The 26,435-nt window shown below is 33.7% G+C and overlaps 2 protein-coding genes across 2 annotated transcripts in view; one reads left to right on the plus strand and one right to left on the minus strand.

The window, feature by feature from the left end:
- The first annotated feature begins 366 nt into the window (after positions 1–366).
- Positions 367–26,435, plus strand: part of LOC140437317 (sorting nexin-8-like) — a 74,839-nt gene continuing 48,770 nt past the window's right edge. Inside the window, exon 1 of the mRNA XM_072526781.1 lies at positions 367–448. The gene's annotated coding sequence lies outside the window, so the exon portion shown is untranslated. The remainder of the gene's footprint in view (positions 449–26,435) is intronic.
- LOC140436150 (prostaglandin reductase 1-like) lies at positions 3,088–17,189 on the minus strand. The gene is made up of 6 exons (XM_072524858.1): positions 16,891–17,189; positions 12,166–12,268; positions 10,621–10,803; positions 10,302–10,569; positions 5,493–5,598; positions 3,088–3,344 (listed from the first exon to the last, which is right to left on the minus strand). The coding sequence occupies exons 1-6, from the start codon at positions 17,063–17,065 to the stop codon at positions 3,115–3,117; spliced, it is 1,065 nt and encodes a 354-aa protein (XP_072380959.1). The 5' UTR covers positions 17,066–17,189; the 3' UTR covers positions 3,088–3,114.

A 26,435-nucleotide genomic window follows, 5' to 3' on the forward strand; every position in this document is an offset into this window, starting at 1 on the left:
ATATATATATATATATATATATATATATATATATATATATATATATATATATATATATATATATATGTTTTGGATGGGTTGGAGTCAATGAAAAAATCTTTTAACGAGTCACAAGTACTTACCTACTTTTTTCTTACTCTTATATATATATATATATATATATATATATATATATATATATATATATATATATATATATATATATATATTAACAAAAAAGATCTTTAAACATCACTTCCGTATTTCATATTTCCTGACAACGATTTGAATTTATTTCCAGAAGCCATAAATTAATATGGAGAGAAATAAATGACAAGCTATTTCCATTCAACTTTGACCCAAAAAATCGTCCAAGGCGCCAAAATTGGAACGGAGACCTAGTGGAAAATGGCATGTTTTATTTTATGACCCGAAAATTAATTCATAATGGAGTCTTGCAGTCACGAAAGTAAGTACCTAAGGGTTAAAACTTAGCTTTGTAACATTGCTAGTCTGCTTGTTAGAGTTCCTAGGCTTTTTAGCGACTGTTTGTTGCGCGTGGGTTATGGTATTCTCGCGAGGTCTCCTTTTACCCTCTGCCTTTACCAGTTCTGCCGCACTAGTTTTGTGTGTGTTTTTTTTTGTCCACGTCCGAGCAGCTATTTTTGCCTCTTTCCTGATATTCCTCTTCTGAATTTATTATTTTTACTGGAAATAAGCCACAATTAAACTTTAAAATAAATTTATTTTGACGGTTCGATTTCCACTTCGGAAATCGTTTCTGAGAACGATTTACAAAGTGGAAATAGAAACGTCAAAATCAACTTATTTTAAAGTAAAATTCTTCTTCTTTTGACATCATAACGCTGGATGGGTCTTTGCCTGTCTGGCTATGTCCTTCCATTCAGATCCCTCTTGGGCCCTTCTCCTCAATTGTCGTTTCCAGGTCGTCTTCCACGTCATTCAACCATCTTGTCCTGGGCCTTCCTTTTTTCCGCCTTCCTACCGGCTTCCACTGTTAAATCTTCTTTGTCGTTTAGTGTCTTCTTGACGCTGAAGATGTCCCAGCCATACCCTTCATTCAGATGTCATACCCTTCATTCAGTTCATTTACCTCATCGTTTCTTCTGATTCTCCATGTGCCGTTCCTTACTTCCTCTTTTACCGGCCATATACTTTTCTCAGTATCTTTCTCTCGAATGTCCTGAGTTGGGCTTCCTCTTTTTTCGTCATTACCCAGGTTACACAACCATAGGTTACTACGGGTCTAATCAAAGTTCTGTAAATAGTCATTTTGGTTTTTTTGTCTAATAATTTCGATGTCATCAATCTTTTATTAGCATAGTATGTACGATTTCTACTGGAAATACGTGCATTCATTTCGCTACATACGGAATACTTCTGATTGATTTCTGTGTCCATATATGTGAAGACATCCACACGTTCAATAGTATAGTTGTCTATTGCTATATTATTTTCATTCTCAGATGTTCTTTTGATGGTCAGGTACTTAGTTTTTGTTTCGTTTATTTTAAGCCCTCTGTTTTGTGCTTCAGGATCAATTTCCTTGAACTTTTGGTGTTTATATGGCCGGTTACATTGGTTTTTCTGATGACTGCTTCAAGAACTAGGTTGAACAGCATGGTTGAAAGGGCATCTCCCTGTCTCTCCCCCATGTTGATTTCAAGCAGGGGAGACAATTCTTCATCTACTCTAACTGCGGCTTTTGAACTCTGCAACGTCATTTTTATGAGGCTGATATATTTTTTTGGTATACCTAGATTTCGGAGGTCTTCTAGCATTTTGTCTCTTTTCACACTATCAAAAGCTTGTTCAAAGTCTATATACATATATAGTTATATCTCGTCTTCATAATCTTTCTCTTGTATTGTTCTTAGTATGAATATGCTGTCTGTAGTGGCTCTATTTGGTCTGAATCCATTTTGATAATTTTGTAAATTACATTTAGCAATGTAATTGGTCTGTAATTGTGACATTCCCTCTTATCGCCTTTCTTATATATTGGCTGTATGACCAACATGCCCATTCCTGTGGCATTTGCTATTTGGTCCATACCAACTTTATCAGGTAATGGATTCTTCTTGAAAGTTCGGGTCCTCCATATTTCAACCATTCTGCCGAATCTCCTTCCGTTCCTGGCACTTTACTGTTTTTTAGTTTCTTTATTATTTGAACTACTTCTTCATAACTCGTATTTTCAATGAGCTGCTCAGACGTAAAATATGGCTTATTTCCAGTAAAAATAGTAAATAATTATTGTATTAGGATTCCAAAAGAAAATAGCTTCAGAATAATATCCTCTTTTAAACTCCAGGAAAGCGTTTGTTAATAACTTGCTCAGTATGTTTTTCTCTGGAAAACTAGGAGTACATCCTCTGGCTCAATATTTGGGGCGGAGACAGAATCTGCGATTGAAGTTGCCTCTCTAATCGTTCCGCTTATTATTTTTATTTAAAAGTTCAGAAGAGTACTAATTTCTGCGCCATCTGTTTGTCCTTATAAGTGTCCATTTTGTTCCCATAAGTTGTCCCTCATTAAAGAGCGACGTAGTCGCGGCACAAATCTGATAATATGATGTTATTAAATATTAGACTTAAGAAGTGAAATTTTTAATAATTTTTCAAATAATGTCGATATACCTGTTAACGGTGATATTGGCCTGATTTCACGTCGTTTGGTAATTTTTCCGGCTTTTGTAACATGATTACTTCTGTTACTTTCAATATCGTTGAAACCTGTTTAAGGCGAAATACGTTGTTGATTAAATAAGCGAACATTACTACATTTTTTGGATAATTTCTTTAGCACTTCTCCTGTAATAAAGTCAAATCATGCTTTTTTGTATTTAGATTTTCTTCGATTTTTGTAGCAACTTCTAAAAGAATGATTAAAGGTTTCGCTTTAAACACACTCGTATAAGCTTTCCAAGGGTATTTATTTTTGTTTTAAGTTTTGTTCACTAGTAGCTGTTTCGTTATGTTTGGTTCACAATATTTGAAAATTCTGTTACGTTTTAAAAGACACTGAAATTCACCAAAAGTTAGTACCTATTCACACATTCATTACAAGTAGATTTAAATTAATAAAGACAAATAAAAGAATTTTATTTTTATATTACACTTTAACAATAGCTTTGCCGGTATTTCCACCACGTAACATATCAGCAAAAGCTGCATACATATTCTCAAATCCATGGGTGACAGTCTCTTTATACTTTAGTTTTCCTTCATTAATCCATTTTTTATTTTGTTCTACACCTTCGAACCATCTATCGACCCATCTTTGAACAACGAATCCTTCCATTCGTAGCTGATTAAATAGCAAAGGATATTGCACAATGGTAGCTAAAAAGAAAAAAGTCAATAATATTTTTGTTTGCGTTTTACAGTCTAGTCAATTATTCAAAAAGTGTCTTAACACGTTCGCTGATGGTAATAAGAAGACCAACCTATTTTAAAAGTTAGTTTGGCTTTTAAAAACAATCAGATGTAAAAAGTTAGAAATGGAATCGTAATAATATGTACCTACACAATTGTGAGGAAAAAGTTGGTAGTTCTAGTTAGAGGATATATTTATTTTATTGGATTAATAGAAGCGTTAAGACAGAACTATTAAGAGGCATTACGTAAAGCTTTCTTACAGTATATTAAAATTGTTGCAGATCAGATCAGATGTTGCAAAACATGATAAATAGCGCAGACATTCGAAAAAGGCCTTTACAATACATCTTCTTTTGTTCTATGGTTTTCTCTTGTTAGTTCTACAAAAGGATTTACTCTGCTATGATTCGGAATCTATAGAATTTCAAATAGGTTTCTTGGTCATTTTGGATAGTTATAGTCAAACTTATGGATGCATAATTTGATTTATCTATATTCAATATTTCAAAGTTCAGGCGCATGTGTCTTTTGAAGACAAGAGTTTGTTCAACTGAGCTGTATGTAAGTCAATAAAAGTAAGTTTTTATATAAGAAAACTACAACAAGATCTTTGTTTAATCTTTGTTTGATTAGCTTTTTCTTAAAACGTATTCTGAAAAATATTCCACCCGAACAAGTAGATTCAGACCTAATGGAAGGTGTACAGATAAAATCTTCAGCCTGACTACACATATTGTAGCGGGCTTCCAAAACCAACAAGTGACAGCCGTAGTTTTCGTGGACCCAACAGCTGCCTATGATACAGTGAGAAAATAAGGGTTCCTATACAATCTGGCGGAACAAATCCCTTGTTAGACCTTGTAAACGCTGTGACTCATAAACAACATGATTTCTGACAGATACTTTCAAGTGGTCCATGGTAATATCTTAATCAAACAAAGAAAACTCAACAATGGTTTACCTCAAGGATCATACTCAACACCGATGTTATTTAATCTATATATCTTAAATCTATCTGAAACCAACCCTAGAAAGTTTGGATATGCTGACGATCTAGCCTTAGCTATACAACACAAACAGTTTAAACCTACCTAAAATACGCTTACTAACGAACTCAACAAATTGTACAAACATTTCACCAAGTGGCAATGAATACCAAACCTAAATAAAACCGAAGTCAGCTGCTACCACCTTAGGAACAATAAAACAAACTATGAATTAGATATCCAAATGAATAACACAGTGCTATCCTATCACCGGTATCCAAAATATCTCGGAAGCTAAAGCTTTATCTTAGGCAGAACTCTATGATTCAAAAAACACCTCGAAACAACAGCTCTCAAAATAATTACGCGAAATAATTTTATTCAGAGACTGTGGAGCACTAGCAGGGGAGCATCATTGCGATTATATGTAATTAGTCTGGCGTACTCTGTATAGTATTTTTCACCGGTATAGATAAACAGCGCTTATACAAAGAAAGTGAACACTCAGCATAACATAGCAATGAGAACAATAAGTGGATACATAAGAAGACAAGACACTCTGATACAAGAATAAAGGAAAATAGTTAGTAAAGTAACACTAACCCAGTTCATGAAGATTTCCCGGACCTGGCAATAAACCGACTTCGATTTAGGAAACCGCCAATGTTAGCACAACAACTGACAACAAACAATGGCAACATTAAGTCTGAACGGCAGACGCTCTGGACTGAAAGTGTCCCACCCGATTGGGAACATTACGAAATGTAATTGACCCAATCGTAAAACCCGATGGCTTCAACCAACAACGACATATCTGGAAAACCGTAAACCACATCAGAACAGGACATGGTGTTTGTGACCATAATCTTCATAAATGGGGGAAAAGACCCAATCCATGTTGCTACTGAGGCAATCCAAACCAACACAAATTTACTACACAGTTAAAGAGTCTGAACTAGAGCATATCAGGAGGATTTGAACAACTTCCATACCACACATTCCAGCCTTGAATGGATAGGTGAATTGTGAATTAAAGTATTTTTTTTTACGATTATATTCACTAAAATTTCGCTATACAAATTTCTAAAGGTTAAACATTAAGATACTTATTATAAAAGTAAAGTACCTTTTGGTACTGTTGTATCGTTGTATCCAGAAATTGCCCCACATACAGAGATTCTACCGTACAAGCTCATGTACGCCATTATCATCGAACTGATCTCTCCGCCAACCTAAAATAGGTAAATATTATTAATTTATAGTAAATGTAATGTATAATATTAAAGATTTGAAAGGATGATTTGCCAGGTGATAATGATTGAGCTACATTATTGAATTTAGTAACTTTTTTTAATTAGATATTACTTTATTTTGATTAAACTACAATTTATTGGTTTTACATTTGTTTTTACGTTATCAAAAAGTTGTTAAATTAAGAAATTATTCGATATTGTAGGCTATTTAATATCTAAAAGATACAATTAAAATCAACAAAAAGTAACTTTTATTTGTTTAACTGAGAAGGCAAGAGGAATATTGGGGAAAACCAAACCAGTTAAACAAAACGACTGGTTTGACAAGGAGTACCAAGAAGCAACAGATAACAAAAATAGAGCACAGCTAAGGACAAATCAAGCAGGATGCACAAGAAGTGCAAAGGAGGAATACCAGACCATAAGAAGAGAAGAAAAATTATTACATAGAAGAAAAAAGACAATTTAAGGAAAAGCAGTTAGAAAGCATAGAAGGGCTAAGAAATCAAAACAAAACTTGAAAGATCTACAGAAATTTCAACAAAAGCAGAAAAGAGTTTAAGCCACGAATAGGGAGCTTTAAGAATGGAGGAGGAAACTCACCGAGCGGTTGAATTTTTCGACGCAAAATTTAATGGCTATCATATCGAAGAAGCAAATAACAACCTAGCAGATTGAAATGATTGAAATCTGTTCAACCCAAACGAAAGGAGAAAGTTGTATCATTAAGGAGGTTAACACCCTGCTACATATACTGCATAAACTTATATTTCTTGTCTGGTAAAATAAGACCATGCCCTGTGAATGGTCTCCAGGCGTGATATGCCCATTACACAAAAAAGGTGACCAGCTTCAGTACGACAACTACAGAGTTAACCCTGTTATCAACTGCTTACAAAATACTAGCAAATATTCTCTACGAGAATATCACAAATAAAAGTATAGCCAAACATGTCAACAACTTCATATGAACGATAAAATCCTCTTGTTACAAATAAATACGTCAACGATGAACACTAACATTATACAAGTCTATGCACCCACAGCAGACCACAGTGATGAGGAAATATCACAATTTTATAAACAAATAAGCAACCCTATAAGAAATATAACGAGAAATGAACTCCTTATAGTCATGGGAAATTTCAATGCTAAAATAGGTAACAGAAAAGAAGGGCAACATATTGGTCCTTACGGATTAGGAGAGAGAAATCAACGAGGAGAAACAATGTGTATCTTTGCAACTGAAAATGAGTTAATCGTGCTAAACACATTTTACAAACTACCACCTAAACGCCTGTATACGTGGATATCACCTAGAGACAACGGAGAAGACATTATTAAAAGAAACCAAATAGACTATATACTTGTTAACAAAAGATATCGAAATAGTTTCAACAGTGTTAAAACCTACCCAGGCTCTGATATTCAATCTGACCACAATTCTTTAGTGGACGTGTATAGAACCAAGTTAAAGAAAACACGCGGAAAAAAATGTAAAAAAACATGACATAAGAAAACTGAAATGTAATTAAGTAAAAGAAATAGTCAGCAAAACAATAAATATAAAATTCAAAGAAATCGATAATACATCGATAAGTACAGAAGAGTAGATAGAATCTCTTACTAAAACGATAGACGACATTAAAGACAATTTTATGAACAACGAAGAAGGTAAGAGTAAGACATGGATGACGACAGAGATTCTGCATCCGATGGAAGAAAGAACGAAAAACAAGAACAATAACTATATGTATAAAACATTACAACGAGATATACAGAGAAAGATCAGAGAAGTCAAACAGAAAGAACTGGAGAAAAAATGCCAAGAAATCGAAATTCTAAAAAGTAAATACGACGACTTCAACATGCATAAAAAGGTAAGACAAATTACAGGCAAATGTAAAAACAGAAGAGTAAGTAAACTTGTTAATGACAACGGAAAGGGTATCGTGGACAAGGAGAGTATTGATAATACCTGGAAAAATTACATACGAAATTTATTTTTTGATGAGAGGGAGAATCAGTTCCCAATACCTACCGAAACAGGACCACCTATACTAGTGGCAGAAATAAGAGCAGCCATAATATCACTAAAAAAAGGAAGAGTTTCAGGACCAGACGGAGTGCAGTCTGAATTTCTTAAACTTCTTGATGATGAATCTTTAAGAATACTATGTAAAATCTTCAATAATATCTATTACACGGGCAATATTCCAAAAGATTGACTAGTTTCAGAATTGATTATGTTACCAAAGAAATAGGGAGGAAAAAAGTGCGGAGAATATAGGCTAAAAGTCCAGTGAGCCATACACTACAACTTTTTCTTAAAATTACACATCGCAGAATATACAAGCTATGCGAAGAGAGAATACAAGACACACAGTTTGGATTCATGAAAGGCGTAGGTAAGAGAGATGCACTCTTTAGTCTACAGGTATTATTCCAAAGATGCAGAGATATGACTTGCGATATCTACACCTGCTTTGTGGACTACCAAAAAGCATTTGACACAGTTCAACACCGAAAAATGATGCATGTTCTAACAAAAGCCCAAATAGATGATAAAGACCGGCGTATAATACAAAATTTATACTGGAACCAATCAGCCACAAACCGACGGAAGCGATCCAGATTCTGCGAGGCGTTAGACAAGGATGTATACGTTCACCTATACTATTCAACCTATATTTAGAGGAAATATTTAGTGAAGCCTTAGAAAATTGCTAACATGGAATCCTTTTAAACGGAGAATGCCTAAACAACATCCGCTATACAGATGACACCGTTATTTTTGCAGACAGTTTAAACAAAAAGAGAAATCAAACGATTTCTACTTAGCGAAACCGAATTCATTCTGTACAGTTTAAACAGTTTACAGCAACTAATAAACAAAGTTAATGAAGTAAGTGAAAGATTTGGACTACAAGTAAACATATCAAAAACTAAATTTATGGTCATCAGCAAAAATAAAATAAGAGACATCCAATTGCTTATCAAGAATACACCAGTGGACCGAGCAAAACAGTTTATCTATCTTGGAACAATAGTAAACGAACAATGGGATCACTCACAAGAAGTAAAATGTCGAATGGAGAAGGCTAAGAGTGCATTCAACAACATAGCCAAACTCTTTAAAAGCCACAACCTTAATCTGGAGATAAAAGTAAGGTTCCTACGATGTTATATCTTCTCGATATTATACTACGGAGTTAAATCCTGGACACGCACTAAAGCGATGGAGAAAAAGCCTTCATTATGTGGCTATACAGAAGAATCCTAAGGATATCATGGACGGACAAGATAACAAACGAAACTGTACTATGAAGAATGGGGAAATAAAGAGAGGTGATATATACCATTAAAAGGAGAAAGTTAGAATATCTAGGACATATAATGAGAAACGGCACTAAATACAGATTACTGAAAATAATCCTTCAAGGCAAAGTATTCGGAAAGCGAGGAATTGGGAGAAGAAGAATATCATGGTTAAAAAACCTGGTGAAATGATTCTCCACAACAACAACTAATCTATTTAAAGCATCAGTTAATAAAATAATTATAGCCAGAATGATCGCCTATATTCGAAACGAATATTCACCAAAAGAAGGAGAAGAATTCTCTACGAAAGGCTACGAGTTAACAGAGTGAGCATAATTGGCAAATACCAGACCGGATTGACTCATGAAAAATCAACAATTGAGATTCATTCAATAAGACAGATCCTCGGAAAGACAAAATATAACATTGAAACCCATCATCTATTTGTCGTCTTCAAGGCCGCGTACGAGAGTATCAAGAGAACAGTAATACTTATACCTCTCAATGCGTGAGTTTGGTATACCAGAAAAATTTATTCGACTAACACGGATAACAATGTCTATCAAACGGATGACTTAAAAGCAAGTGTTAGGATATAGGCAGGGAATTCTAGAACTTTTGAGATAAATGATGGTCTTAAACAAGGGGATGCGCTGGTTTGCCTCCTATTTAATATTGCCTTGGAAAAGGCAGTCCGAGACACGCGAATTAGAGACGGCGGTACTATTTACAAAAGATCGATACAAATCTTAGCGTACTCTGACGACATTGACATAATACAGCGTAGCAACCGAGATGTAGCAAGTGAATCCTATAGCAAATGAAGAACGAGGAACAGTCTTCTAAACATTAAAAGAAAAACTAAAATTATTATATACTATACACTGCCGAACGCCGATCAGAATGATAGAAAACTGTTGCGAATATTCGAGAAGAGAAAACTCCGCAAAATATTTGGAGCTATAAACGACCAAGGGCAGTGTTGCAAAAAATATAACTTCGAATTATACCAACTCTTTAATGAACCAGACGTTGCAACGTTGATTAAAACACAGCGACTCAGATAGGCTAAACACATAATACGAATGCCAGACAATACGATCGCTAAAAAGCTAACCACAGGATCACCTGTAGGAAGAAGAAGCAGAGGCCGATCGCGCATTAGGTGGTTAAATGAAGTTGAGACCGACTTAGGAGTGATAAAAATCAGACGATGGCAACAGGTAGCCAGAAACCGAACAGAATGTTGACGAATCGAGCAGGCCAGGATTTACGGATTGTTGAGCCAAAGATGATAATAAAGTAAAATAATTATATTAAAGTGGAACGATAGGGATTAAAATACATGTATCTATACTTACGTTATCAAAATAACAATCATATGGTGCAAATTCCTTAATTTTACTTCGTAAATCGTCTTTCTTATAGTTGATAAAATGATCAAATCCTAGTTCGTCTACAAGCCATTTACCTTTTTCGTCGGATCCAGCGACACCAACTGTTCGGCATCCTTTTATTTTGGCTATTTGTCCGACATGGCTACCTACTGCCCCAGCAGCACCGGTAACAATTACTGTTTCACCTGCTTTTGGCTGGCATAGTTCCAATAATCCAAAGTAAGCTGTATTTCTAAAATAATATATACATAAATTCAATTTAGAGAATGTATTTGTTAATTACCCTGGCATTCCTAACACTCCTAAAGCTAGTGAATGTGGAAGGTTTCCAATGTCTGGTATGATCCAAGCCGATGGCAACCCGCTGACAGTGCCTTTTCCATTTGATATTGTGTGGGTTTTCCATCCATATTCTCCGACTATGTATGTTCCCTCTGGAAATTTTGAATTTTTACTTTCAACAATCCTAAAAATTTTTCAAATTTATTACATATCATTAATATTAAAAAGAATTAGAAGAATATTTATCTAGTGCAAACAAAGAAAAATATTAAAAATTATATGAAAAAAAAAATGTTTATTAAAAGAAAGCACTTAAGTCTAAACCTAAGCAAAATGTGCCAAATCATATCCGCAAATCAAAATTATCTATAGATAAGAAATTAAATCTTAGAGCCATGAACTCCAACATCGATATTCTTAAGGTTTCAAAACAAAATGTTAAGGATTATCGTTGGCGCACTCTTCTATGTCTCAAATAAAATCACCCTACATGATAGCAATATGGATTTTATGAAAACTACCATCTCGCTTCAGTGTTCTATATAGTGAAAGAACTTTATAATGGGATACTATACGTAAATAATAATAAAGATGTTTATGCAGTTGTATACGTAAACGATGTAAGTATATTAGTAGAATGCAACGTGGAACACGCTAACATAGAGAAAATCGATAAATGGTATAAAAATCTCAACGAGTGAAAATTAATGATCTCGAGGTAACTTCCAATTTTCATCATCCTGAAAGAGCCAAGAAGAAAATAATACAAGACTTTTACATTATACATATATTCAAGAATTTTGTGTAGAAGTCGCCTAGTCATGCGACTTTCATCTCCTTAATGCTGTTTATAGCAGCTTCTACTTACGCTTAGAGACTAGGTGGTCCGGTATCGTCATTTTTATCCTGTGTGGTAGTGACTCCTATTGTCTCCAAATGTTGTTGTCACATAGTTCATCTATGTTGTTTTTATTTCTTCAATATCAATTATTGGATTTTCTTGAGCGTATGTTAAGTATCCCGGCCTTTTTATTTATAAAGGTCTGCTGCTTCTTTGATTTCTTTGTGGATGTAATGAATCGTATTTACATTCTAGTATCCTAATTTCTTTCTACTGTTCTTTCCGAATTCTGTTTTTAGCTTCTCTAATAGCTTTTCATATCTCTCTGTCTAGACGCTGATACGCGGCGTAGTCTTATCCATTAGATTCTCTTCTTCTGTCATCTGTAATATACTGTCGTACTGTTGATCATTCATGGTTTTCCTTTTATGTCATGACCGAGCACAACATAAATGTTTTTCGGGCTAGACGGCCTTCAGGGAACTTGGTTGAGGCTGGTGTACGATAACACTTAAATTTTTCTAACCATCTGTAAACAGATTCACAACCTAACACATTCACAGCCAATGAAGCTACTAGCAGATTCACAAACAATAAATATATTAAATAAAGATACTGCATATACCTAGTATTGTCCAAAATATACATCCAATAAATTTTAAAAACATAGAAAAAAAACCGATAACAAAGAGATGAAATACTTACTTAGCAACTTGGGATCCCATAAACGTCTTTCCTGTCTTTACTCTTGGAGCGTATGCTCGCATATACGGATCCACACTTAAATATTCTGCTGCTGCCAAGAATTCTAAGAAAAAATCATATACATTTATAACACAACATAATATAACTAGACTTGTTAATTACATACTATGAAAATATTTTCAAGACGCCTTCGATGAAAGTAAATCGAATTTTTTTATTTACTTTAAGATAGCTTTCAAAAGCTATACCATTCGGTACAAAAGTAGTATGTCTTATATACCAAGTTCATAAGAAAATCGCTGAACATATATGATTTAATATTGGATTGAATGGTATGGTTTTTAATTAAAATGAATGTGAAGAGTTAAATGGAAGTCACTTAACCTATGTTTGCAATAATAGCATGTAGAATGTCATATCTGAATTCTTTTAGAATTGCTTTAATTCATTTTAAATTATTTTTAGCGTATTCTTTATTTTCTTTTATAAAAATAATTCACCGATTTTTAACCATTTCGTGAAATTTCGTATTATTTTTTAAAATACGGTCCTGAATACCTGTACTTAAACTTTGGACTTTGATAGGAGTAGCAAGGATTTGTGCACGGAGTGGCTAATACTCCACAAAGTTGTATCTTTTCAACCGATTCATAAAATAGTAAAAATAGGTAGAATTAAGTTCATATTTTGGTTACAGATTAATGTATATGGGCATGGTTTATTATGGTAGTTTAAAAATTATTAAAGACTGTTAAGTTTTGTTTAGCGGCAAGCATGTGTGTACCTGGGCTTCTCGAGATTGATATCAATGGGTGACCGAAGACAATAAAATAATACTTTATCAAAACTAAGACCGACTTTGAAAATCTTACAATCGCTACGTCCACTTGATAAGAAGTAAACAACTCGACGTGTAAACTTCGGTCGGTACACCCGGTACAGTCTGCGACAGAGTTTTCTTGAAGAACAGAGTCGGTGACGAGAAATGGAATTTAAATCAAAATTGAATCGAAAAGTTTTGTCCGGACAAAGCCGAGACATTATAGTGAATGTTATGCATTTTATGCAACAAGAAGCAAGGGACAACGCACCTCTAATAAACAAAACAAGTGCAAAAACGTGTTGTAACTGTAACAGGTGTAGGTTTAAGCACAGTAAAATCAACTTCGAGGGAAATGAAACCATCAAGGAAGGTACCGCATCACCATTTAGCACTCCAAATAAAAAAATAGCTTTAAAATCTTAGTTCGAGAAGTACGACAAAGGGGTGCTTCATTGATTTATAATAAATTTTTGTGCTACCGAAAAAAGGTTACAACTCTACGGCAAATACACAAACAATTTGTAACTGAATACAACTGCAATGGATCGGATGAATTTTCAAGAAAAGCCATGAAGAATATAGAGTTTCGTTGGAGAAAAACAAATAATAGAAAATTTGTAATGGAAAAAGATTCTTTAAAGAATACTAGTTTAAAATTTAAATCCAATACAAAATCAGGGGACTCTCACAGAGAAATGAATTATAAAAATTAAAAAATATGGTTTCAGGAAATGCTTATTCCCAATCTTCGTCCACATAGTGTACTAGTTGTTGACAAGGCTTTTTATCATAACGTGCAAGCTAAAAAATATGGTTCATATGGACAATATGGTTCTGAAATCATTTTCCTCTTATTAAGATAAAATGATTATAAAAGAAATTAATTATAAAATATAGTTTGACGTTTATTAGCGTGTCTAACTGCACTGTGTCATCTCGTGTGGTTTTTAGCAGTTTTAGCAGGTTCATACTTTTCTATTATTTAGTTTCACTAATTTTTACATATTTTCATAATCCTTGACATTAATAGGTAATTTGGGCTGTATAAAACACTATTCATTACGTTTTGTGAGTATATATCATTTAAAATATTGTTTATTGAACATTATTATCATAACTATTAAAAAAAATAATAAATTAGCAGTCAAACGCCTCAATTTGTTACATATTTTAATTTCTCCCACTATATAGTTGTCGGACTGTGGTGGACGAGAGAAGAGAAGCCAAAAATGACCAAGCCAAAAAAAAACATAAATATATTAATAAGAACGAAGGGAAAGATGCGAGGAAATTGAGACTATGCAGTCAAAGTACGATAGTCACAATGTACATAGGAAAGTTAAAGAACTCACAGGGGGACTAAGACGAAGGCAGAAAGAAAATATAACTGATTCTGACGGAAACATCATCTTGGACAATCAGAGTAAAATAAGAACGTGGAAAGAATATCTAGAAAAACTATTTGAAGACCAAAGAGATAACACGTTTGAGCTAGAAGAAGAGGTAAATGATGGACCAAGAATCAACAGGAAGTTTATTCCGCAATAACACAATTAAAGTATGGCAAAGCGGCAGGCCCTGGTAATATACAAGCAGAACTACTCAAACTAATGGACAACGAATCAATAGCAATAATCGCAAAGATATTCAACAACATATACAACTCTGGAGAAATACCAACAGAATGGCTAAAACCTGAGTTTATTGCACTTAAAAAAAAAACAGGAGCCAAAAAATGCTAAGATTACCGTACTATAAGCCTCATGAGTCATCTCCTAAAATTGTTCCTAAAGATAATTCATAAGAAAATCTACAAGCTGTGTGAAAGTCAAATTTTCCCCTACCAGTTCGGGTACACAAATGCTGTTGGTACTAGAGAGGCTTTGTTCTCAGTACAAGTCTTATTCCAGAGATGCAGAGACGTCAACTGCGACGTATACGCATGTCTGGTTGATTACGAGAAAGTGATTGATAGAGTACAGTACGGCAGGATGATGCAAATACTAAAAGAAACAGAAATTAACAACCAAGATCTGAAAATAATTAGAAATCTTTACTGGAATCAGACAGCAAATCTCAGAGTTGAACGTGAACACACTGACTATGTGAAAATCATGCGTGGGGTGAGGCAAGGCTGTATTTCGTCTCCTCTAATCTTCAATCTGTACTCTGAAAGAATATTTATCGAAGCTTTGCACGAAACTGAAAAAGGTACTCTACTAAATGGTTACCGGCTAAACAACATCAGATATGCAGATGACACCATAGCATTTGCGGACAACTTAGTAGACCTACAAGTTCTTATGAACAAAATCACGTATTACAGTCAACAATATGGACTCAATATAAACGTTAAGAAGACAAAGCTTATGATAATTAGCAAGAAAAGGATATCAGAAGGTCAACCAATCCCCTGTAGAAAGAGTGACGCACTACAATTATCTCGGCAGCATAATAAATGAAGAATGGACCAACAACCAGGAGATTAGAGCACGCATCGGAAAAACTAGATCCACCTTCAATCTGATGGGGATTGAAGACGCTTTCTTCAAGAGTCACAACCTCTCTCTTGATGCAAAAGTAAGAATGCTGCGATGCTACGTCTTCTCTGTCATTTTTTATGGTGTTGAATCGTGGACCTTGAACGAAGATATGTGCAGAAAACTGGAAGCATTTGAGATTTGGCTATAACGGAGAATGCTTAAGATCCCGTGGACTGACCGAGTCACAAATTAGGAGGTCCTCAGAAGAATGAATAAAAATCGAGAGGTACTGACCACCATCAGATCTCGAAAGTTACAGTTCTTCAGACATATTATGCGAAATGAATCCAGATATGCTCTCCTTCAAGCCATCCTGCAAGGAAAAATATTTGGAAAACGAGGTCCAGGAAGAAGAACATCTTGGTTAAAGAACCTCAGAATCTGGTTCAACATAATATATGTGCAGCTTTTCCGCGCTGCTGCAGATAAGATAAAGATTGCCATGATGATCGCCAACATTCGTAACGGATAGGCACATCAAGAAGAAGTAAGAATATAGTTGTGAGGGTTCGTAATACTAAAGACAAACATATTAAAACGATAAGCAATGGCAAAAACGATAACTGGCGGATACAGTTCAGCAACGAAAATGTAGAGATAGTCGTAGAATATTTAGATCAAAAACACCCTACAGGAAGAAACACAATTAGAGGAAATCTAACGAAGAATTCAACTTGCTCGAACAGATTTCTGGAAGTTAAAATCAGTTTTTAACGGCTCTTTCATACGACAAGAAAAATCTAAAAGTATTCACCCCATGCACCTTCTTCACTACGACCTAAGCTTCCAAAACACAGTTAAAAAAAAACAACAAAAACACAGTAAAATAAAAATAAAAAGGTATATGCTTTGAAAAAGGCTAAGCAATAGTAAAATAAACAAATGTGGCAAGACAAAGAGACACAATAAGAAAAAACTTCCTTAAAATGGAGATAAGATGGCTCTTAGTCAGAATATAGGACGAAAGGTGGAGTACAAAAGAGTACCTACTATCTAGATACTAAAAACGGACAAAAAAAACACAGAAAAAGAAAGAGTAAGATCGAAAAATTAAATAATAAAAGAATAAATAGATGTGTAAAGCATTAGAGCGTGAGAATAGAAAATATCTTGAGGAAACATTTACCTATATCCTGGACATGAGTTCTTGAAATTTTGGGAAATGAAAATAATGATGAATAACTCAGATAGTTTGATGACTAGTCACTCCAAATATATCTTACCAAACCAATACGTATACGTCATTGACTCGAACTCAAATAAAAATAAAAACCAGTCTTATTTCCTTAAGTAAAAATGGTAAATACAAACACAATAGTGGTAAATACAATGGTTAATACATAAATATGACAAACTTACCCCCATCCTTGAGCGCCGGCAATTCTTTAGTTACAAGTTTAAAATCACTTTCTTTGGGAAATCCATCAAACTGTTTTTCAAAAATAAAAGCTTTGGCACTTACATGCCGCTTGATAAATGTGTTGGTTTGAGAAAATAATTTAGACTTTTTCAAAACCTTATGGCACGCACTCATTTCAAATATTATAAAAATATAAAATTACAAAATACCGACACAGTTATCAAAGATTAATACTGTTTGTGTTCATTACCATATATTTAATTTTCTTGCCTCTTGATGGAGAGATAAAATAAATTCTGTTTTATTGGTTATGTTATATTTTATCAGGGTTGTACTGGAATATGTGTATTGAAAATGTAGATAAGGAAGTGTTTAAGTAGGTGATTTTAAAAATCGATTTTTCAAAGAAATGAAGATATATTTTTTAGAGATATATGTATTTAGCAAACAAACTTACAAACAGAAGACCAGAACTTACAGTTACCATTAAAACTGTATCTCAAATAAGAACAAAATTAGATATGGATACAGGTAATATACACAGGCGTGTATAGTAATAATCACCCAAATTTACCTGAGCAGGTTAATTTGGAAAATGTAGAATAACATATGTGAACATTACATAAAATGAATACATATAGTAATTGAACTTCTTTTCTATATATTTCATCAGGGAATAAAGAAAATTTTGAGGACACGACAGCCGATCCATTAAAAGTTTAAGTAATTTAAAAAAAAGGGAAATACTACATGCTTAATGGTCGTCCAACCTGCATCACTGCTAGTCCATCAAAGAATGGTCCTTCCAAATCAGTATAAACATGAACGAAAAGATTCCTGTTTATTTGATGAGCAAATATCTAGACGGAATCAAGATCAAACGAAATAGCAATTAAAATTATTATAAACGGACTCTAAAGTGCTTATTCCTTTCGGTGTTTTATTATATACGGGGTGAAAGGGAAATGCTGCAGATCCAATAAAACTATCTCTAACCAACATCATCATTATGCAGATATGTGCACACAATGCAACAACGAAGGAGTTGAAAGAATGGTATGGAGATATTAATAGATTGTTTTATGAGTTCCTCACAAAAAAGAAAGATAAACTTTATTTTTGGCGACGCTGATGCGAAGCTGAACAGAGGAAGATTTCGAAATTTAGTAGGTGAACACAGTGTAGACAAAGTGAACACAGTGAAAGAGGTGAAATACGACTACAATTATGTCAAAAATATTATATAATTACAGCTAACACTTAGTCTAAATTACATCCCAAAAAATTTATACATAAACTTTACCACTTCATACCTCTTACGGAATAATATGCAACCCAATTGACTACATGTTAATTAACCAAATATATTGAAATTACTTAAAAGACATTGGATAAAACATCATTGGATTGAATTGTGAATATGAATCACAATCCAATGGCAAAAATACATACAAGAATTAAAGTAATAAAGAAAAGGAAACGGTACTAAAGTCCTAACATCTTCTTCTTCCTCTTTATAAGCAATTCTGCTTGTTCATTAATACCTCTATGGAAGGTTGTCACTCCATCTTTTGCGCGATCTTCCGGTATTTCTTTTGCCGATTGGTGACTTATATCTTGCTATTTTGACAACATGGGTCTCCTCTATTCTGCTTATGTGTTTATTCCATTTTATTTTATTTTGTTTATACACTGTACGTTACATTTTCTTCTAATGTCTTCACTTCTCTTTCCATCTCTCAGCGTATTTCCTGTAATTCTTCTCAGTACTCTCATTTCTACCGTTTCCACTATCCTTTGCGTTGTTACTGTGTCGGGTTTTGTTTTTGAGGCATATGTCATTATTGGTCTTACACTGGCTTTATAAATTCTTGACTTCATCTCAATGGTAATGTGTCTGTTTCGTCATATAGTGTTATTAAGGCATCCTGTCAGTGTATTTGTTTTTTTGTACTTGATCTCTCACTTCTTGGTCCAGGTCTCCATAGCTGGACAGTGTAATTCCCAGGTATTTTATTTCCTTTACTTGTTCAATACTGATGCCATCAATTTCTATTTTACATCTGGTTGGTTCTCTAATATTGTTTTAGTTTTGTGAGATGAGATTATCATATCAAATTCTTCTGTTCTTATGTTAAATCTGTGGACCAGTCTTTGCAGACTATCTTCATCTTGGGCTATCAATATTGCGTCGTCTGCGTAACAGAGTATTTTTATTTCTTTGTTTCCCATTCTGTATCCTCTTCCTTTGTTAAATCTTTTGATGATTTCATCCATGATTAAATTAAAGAGTATGGGGCTCAATGAACCCCCTTGTCTTATTCCGCTGCCGATTTCTGAAGGTTCTGTAAGTTGTCCATCTATTCTGACTTCCATTTTGTTGTTTTGGTAGATGTTTTCGATAGTTTGTATAATATTCAGGGGACTTTTCTATTTTACAGAAGATGAATTACATATTTGAGTCTTACTCTGTCAAACGCTTTCTTTAGGTCAGACACAGAAATGCTGGTTTATTATACTCTAGTGATTTCTCAGTAATTTGCTTTATAACGAATGTTGCATCTGTACACGATCTTCCACTACGAAAACCTTGTTCATCTGCTAAACTTATCCTCTGATTTATTAGCACTTGTAAAATTTTAGTTGTAAGTTTTAGCGTAGTATTTATCAAGTTTATACCCTTGTCGATTTCTGGCTGTTTTTTATTTACTTTTCTGAATACTAGAATTAGTTCACTCGTTCTCCATTCTTCCGGTATTTTATTGTGATTTATAATTTTATTAATTAATTGTTCTGTCATTGCTGGTCCACAATATTTCAGTAATTCGTTTGGTATCCCGTCTTTACCTGCTGCTTTTCTGTTCTTCAGCTTTTCAAGTATTTTCCGAACTTCCTGTTCATTTATATTAAGTTATTCATTTGTGGTAATTTCTGATGTTTCCGGTTCTAGCGTCGTTTGTTCTTCCTCTGCGTAGAGTTTTTTAGCTAGTCAATCCACGTATCCTTTTCTGTGTGTTTTGGTTCTTTTTTTTGTTTAAATGGCATAGGCAAGTGCCATACAGCCAGTCACAACATGAAAATATTCTACCCAGAAAGAAGATTGTGTAGTACAATATAAAAAGATAATATAAATTTCAAACTTAAGTAGCATTACAAATTTTAAGCATTAAAATTATTATTAAGGATAGGATAGAAATAAACATGGCCACTCGTTTCTAGTCTAGGGACCCATCAAGACCCTGCTTTTAAACAAACTAGATTGGGTCACGGATAAAAGGTTTTAACAAATGGGGCAAAACAGAGGTTACAACAACAACAGTTGGTTCTATGAGTTCCTTTACCTCCGTTCTTTGACCTGTGAATAAGCGCCATATTTCCTTTTTTTAAAGTCCTAACATAAAGTCTTAAAATCAAATATCACAAGAAGGAATCAACCAACGAAAATATCATCACTCAACTAATTCACAAATCGAAGTAAATAGAAAGAAGGAAATGGAAACAAGTCAAAGATATTGGTATAACCAAAAACTACTAAATATGAGAAAAAATGAGTGACCAGAGATATTCTATATATATTAGACAAATGAAAAAAGCACAAGTAATAGAATCTGACTAAAAGTGACTTAATAGTGAAATTAAATAAAAAAAAACTAAGGATTAACATTACTAATGGAAAATTTCGACAAGTGACTCAATAGTGAAATTAAATAAAAACAAAATAAGCATTAACATCAAAAATTGAAGATTTCGACTATATCATAATATCAAACACAAAAACTTTCATGTGGTGTATCAGCAACATACCAGTAGGGTTACCTCGTTTCAAGTAGAGTCTTAAGATATTCCCTTATAGTTAAATCTATCATCGAAATTATGTCATCAAATTTATGTTTCTTTTAATATGTAAATTTATTACTTACTTCGAAGAGGAAATCTGTTGAAAATACTTTTATCAAGACTGACTCCGGTGTCGACATTGTTCTGGTTTCTCTCGAACCATCGAGAGAAATCGAAACATCAAAATCAACCTATTTTCAATTGAATTGTGGTTAATTTTCATTAATGATAGTAGTATGTAATTTATTTAAAAAATACTAAATTAAAGGCCTAAGAGAAAAAGTTTTTGTGTAACACCTTTAATTTATGTTTTGTATTAGGTATATTGAGAATTATTGAGAAAAATATGTGTTTAAAATATATATCTGGAACGATAAAAGGATATTATCGTAACCCTTTTAAAGGAAATTTATATTAAATATATTATTTAGAAACAATTAAGAAATGAATTCTGTAGATCCCTTTGTGGTTTGATTAAAACAACGTTTTAATTTTGGCGTGGACAGTACAATACCCTGACTATAACCGAAGTAAAAATTTGTGGGAAGAAGTAGAATGTCATATTAGTTCACAAATGTTTCCACATAAACAATCGTTGATGGATAAAATCAGCCATATTTGGACATATCTTCCACAAGACTTCATTTAAATATTCAAATAATTGTATTAATGCCACATGTGGCAGCCGTAGCTCAGTGACTATAGTACTGACTTACCAAAGAGGGATAGTCTGGGTACGATCTCCGGTATAGACATCCGAAATTTTTCAATTTCTAATGTTAACTTAACTGAGCCGCCTCGGAGAGCACGTAAAGCCGTCATTTCCGGCTACATAAGTAGATTTTAAGACTAGAAACCTGAGTTTTTACGTTAAAAAAAACGAAATAGAGGATGTACAATAATCCAATTAGCTATAGTACAACCGGTTATAAACATTACAAAAAATTGCCAATATATCAGCAAGTAATAAATAAAAATGGATATTCTACAAACTATTAATTTGATATTGTTCTTCCTTCTTGTATGTAGACTTTAAAGCCTATTTCTTCTTCAATATTAGCCTCCTAAATCGTTTAAATTATCGCACGATCTTTTTCTTGGTCTGCCAATACTTCTTCGTCCATTTGGTGACCTATCTCGTGCCATTCGTACTATCCTATCCTCTGCAATTCTACTAATGTGTTCGTTCCACTCCTGTTTCCGTTATGTCACCCATCCAATCATGTCTTCTATATTGCATTCTCGTCTTATGTTTTCGCTTCTCTTCCTATCCAAAAGACTTTTCCCTGATATACGTCGGAGTATTTTTATTTTCATGTTTCTAGTAGTCATTTCGTTTTAGATGTGTCAGATCTTTATAGATCTTTGCTGTGTATGTTAATATAGGTCTAATTGCTGCTTTATAGATTCTTGTTTTTGTCTCTTGTCTTAAGAACTTGTGCTCCCAGATTTTGTCATTAAGAGATCCCGCCGCTTTACTTGCTTTTAAGCTTTGTTATCGTACGTCTTCTTCAACATCTACGTAACTATTATAGTTTTATCTATTCTCAGATATCTAAACCTTGCTTCCTGCTTTATTATTTTCTCATCAATTTCGATTTTGCATCGTACTGGGTATTTAGATGTTGTCATACATTTGGTTTTTTCTGCTGATCTTATTAATTTGATAATTTTTTTTATTATTATTAAGTTATTATTATTAAATTTTTTAACCGCTATTTGTTTTAATACCTTAAATAAAAACTGCTGAAATAATTTTCAGCTTTACTTTTGTCCCACTTAGTTTATATAATTTATATTATTAATTAATTTATATTTTAATTTTTATATTAAATCTTATTTAAAGTTTTTCATAATGTTTTGAAATATTGCTTTAATTTTATAGATTGGATCTGTATAAGTAAAATTAACCAGAAATAATCGGATAACTTGTTTTCTCATTTAAATATACAAGATTATCTGGTTGCTCTACTTTTGTCCGATAGTTTATATAAACAAAAAGCAACGATAATGTCAAATTATTGTAATTTTGACGAAACTTCTGCAAAAATCTTACATTGTCTGATTGAGCACAACAGGCACTCTATAGGTCTGTCTTGATTTACACTAAAGATATGACATGTTTCTTCTTGAGAATTTGAAAACGCATCCAGAACCTAACACAGACTAGAAGAGTGGAAAGTAGTATTCCTTAAGCAAATTTTCAAATTCACGGAAGGATATTGCTAAGTATAGCACGCAGAAATATTTGAAAATACCTCTATCTTCCAAAAACAAATGCCATTTATTTTATAGACGGCAGCATATTATGCAGCAGAAAGTATGAAAACCTCTCTTTTCTCTAAAACACTGTCTTTCGCCAAAGAGAAGTCTGAATTGAATAGGAGCTCTTCTCATCCCCGATACGACACGTACCAATGACTAATAGGTAACCTCTTGTGGAAACATATGACAATAGCATCACAGTATAGACAACAACTTGTTAGTTGTTATCTATACTGTGATAGCATATAAAGTATAACCTAAAAATACACGCGCGGATCCATTCACAACATAACATAAGGGTTGCAGCTATTACTCCAGTAAATGACTCTTTTTGAGTGTAATTTTCCTTGTCACAACGGATTTGCTTGAAAATTTGAATTTAGGTTTCTCTTACCCTCTACTTTACTTTTACACTTAAGTGCAGGGTTGCTTTTATTTGGAGGTAAAAGCCACTCCTTCTCGGTGGTGAAAAACATACGTTCAAAAATAAGTCCGGAAATGAATAAATTGATTAATTTTAAGCAACTTTTATTCTATACAGTTTTTTCACTAATACTTTTTGAGTTAATTACAAGGGAAAATGTTCATTTTTCAAAATAAAACCACGTTTTCAGACGATTTTTCACAAATAACTCAAAAAAAAGTGTCGTTTATCGAAAAGTTTATCGAAAAAAATATTCTTAGCAAAAATGTAGCTTATTAAAAAACAAAAAAATTGTGTACTTATGAAGTCTGTAGAAACAATAGAAGCAGAGTTGTAGCTCATGAAAAGTACGTTCTTATTTGTCAAATTCCAAATCGAAAATTTCAACGTGAAATAACCAAAAAGTCAAACACTTTTCGGGAAAAATTCATTAAAATTTCTTGGAAGTGTTTAAAAAAGCTTTATTTTTGTTTTTTTTTTAGTCTCTAGCATTAAAACTAAGCGAGTTACGCTCAAAATGGAGTTGGTCCCTTTTTTTGGTAAAAACATCGTGAAAATCACCCCCAAATTAGCAATCCAAATAAAATTAAACGGTATTGTTACATAATTTACTTTATTCATGTATTGTTCATATGTAAGTTTAACCGGTGCAAAGAGCTTATTTTTGAAAAAATTTGGTTAGAAAGTAAAAGAAAAATCTTTAAATTTTTTTAAAAAATGCCATCTTTCCAAATACGGTTAACTTAAAAAAGTATCAGTGATAGGAAAAATCTTTTAGAGTAAAAAATATAGGTTTTCCTTTTCTAAACATTTTGGTTTTTTTGTTTTACTGTAAGACAAAAATTAGAGATATTGCTGTTCAAAGCTTGCATACTCTCGTGATTAGTGACTTGTTGAAACCTTTTCAACCAGGCCCGACCAGAGGGGGGGGGGCAGGGGGGCAAAATCCCCGGGGCCCGGCCGTTAGCAAATTTTAAAAAATTCCTTTTATTAAAATATTTTACAACAGATTGAATTTGCTTGCGGTTTTAATTATGAAATTATTATAAGGAATATTATGCATTTGGAAAAGGCAATATGCAAGAAATTATTTCTTTGCATAAGTTACAATTAATAAAAATATATCGGGAATACATTGCGCGTGGGAGCCCCTGATCGGAAGCTCGCTCTATCGGCCACTGCCACACGATTCGCAGAAGCGCTGACCTTGGCTCGACGTCTGTTTGTTTACGAGTTTACGTCCTGACTCACTACCATTCCCATATACCCCCTTCGTCACAGGTTTCAATTGCAATTTTCGGCAGTTTAAATAGGACGTTGAACACAGCTTTGGTGTTACTCTGTTGTTTACTTTCAGTTTTTAGTAGCTGTTATGTGATTAATTAAAAAGATTCTGAAGATTATATCTGATGATATTGAGAATAGCAAAATAAGGTATGTTTTCACAACTAAAACTTTAAAACTATATGTAGTTATAATGGGCCTTAGTGCATTATTTGTCTTGGAAAACTCAGTTCATAGCAAGTTGTGCTGATTATGTAAGGAAAGTTATTGTGGACGAACTCAAGCGATCTAAATACTATTCTATTATGGTTGACGCTACACCAGACTCAAGCCATGTAGAACAGACCTCTTTTGTATTTAGATACATTATTTTCAAAGAAGAATTTTATTTTCTCCAAAAAACTGGAGAAAACATCGCAAATCTAATCAAAGAAGTTCTTAAAAAATATGACATATCCTTAGATGACTGTAGAGGACAGGGATTCGATAACGGCAGTAATATGAGTGGCAAGTATAAGGGTGTTAAGGCTCATATTTTAAAATCAAACCCTCTGGCTATGTACTCACCATGTGGATGCCACAGTTTGAACTTATGTGGAGTATGCGCTGCTGAGAGTTGTACTGAAGCACAGGCTTTCTTTGGTGTTGTTCAGAATCTGTACAATTTATTCAGTTGCAGCCCGAAAAGATGGGAGCTTCTGAAAGAGATAGTAGGATCTTCACTGCACTCATTGTCTGATACGAGGTGGAGTGCTAGAGTAGAATGTGTGAAACCAATAGCGGCACACATAGGCAAATCATTGAGGCAGTTTCATCATTGTTGAATCTTAACGTAACTGTTGAATCGAGAGCCACAATCAATGGGGTTTTAGAATATCTTAACACCTTCAAGTGCATCCTTATGGCGTCAATTTGGGTGAAAGTGTTGGTACCCATCAACTACAGAAGTCAACTACTTCAAACTATGGACGCTACTTTGGATGTTGAGAGTCAGAGTAGTAATATAGAGAGCCTAATTGATGATTTAAGTGCCTTAAGAAATAACTGGGACAAGATATTGTCTGAATGCAAACATGTTGCAAATGCTTATGGTATCGAACCGGAACTCTCCACTTCCCGTGCGAGAAAGAGGAAGACTTTTCACGATGAAACAGTTACAGAAGATGTAATGTTAAATTTATCCCCGGAAGAACGCTTCAAAACAGAAGTTTTTTACACAATAATTGATGTTTTGCTGGCCAACCTGAAAACGAGGTTCACAGCACTGAGAGAAATCGAAATGAAATTTTCATTTTTATGGAAGTATAACGAAATGGACGAGAATACGATCTCAGAAAGTTGTGTAAGATTCGCCGAAGAGTACAATTCAGATGTAAGCAGGGATCTAGTTGATGAAATGATTTAGTTGAAAACTGTTAGTAAATCAAACATCTCAGATACGTCGCTGAAACCAGCAAAACTTTTGAACAAGCTCGTGTCCCTTAATGTGACAAATATTTTCCCCAATGTGTGCATTGCTCTTCGCATATTCTGTTGCCTACCAGTATCCGTTGCTCAGGCCGAGAGATCATTTAGTTATTTGAGCCGAATCAAGAATTGTTTAAGATCTACTATGGGTCAACAACGATTATCTGATTTGGGACTGTTAAGCATAGAGTCGAAACTTGCAAAAACTCTTGATTTCGACCACGTGATCCAAAACTTTGCGGATATGAAAGCAAGAAAAGTTATGTT

The sequence above is a fragment of the Diabrotica undecimpunctata genome, chromosome 3, assembly GCF_040954645.1.
Source record: "Diabrotica undecimpunctata isolate CICGRU chromosome 3, icDiaUnde3, whole genome shotgun sequence".
Lineage (NCBI taxonomy): Eukaryota > Metazoa > Arthropoda > Insecta > Coleoptera > Chrysomelidae > Diabrotica > Diabrotica undecimpunctata.

What these genes read in the sequence shown, in the direction of transcription:
- LOC140436150 (XM_072524858.1), bottom strand. Translation starts at nt 17,065, where the DNA reads ATGAGTGCGTGCCATAAGGTTTTGAAAAAGTCTAAATTATTTTCTCAA. An exon ending in ATGGGATCCCAAGTTGCTAA is followed by an intron (nt 10,804 to 12,165) that starts GTAAGTATTTCA and finishes AAAAATTTTTAG; the next exon opens with GATTGTTGAAAGTAAAAATT. An exon ending in CGATACAACAGTACCAAAAG is followed by an intron (nt 3,345 to 5,492) that starts GTACTTTACTTT and finishes TTTTCTTTTTAG; the next exon opens with CTACCATTGTGCAATATCCT.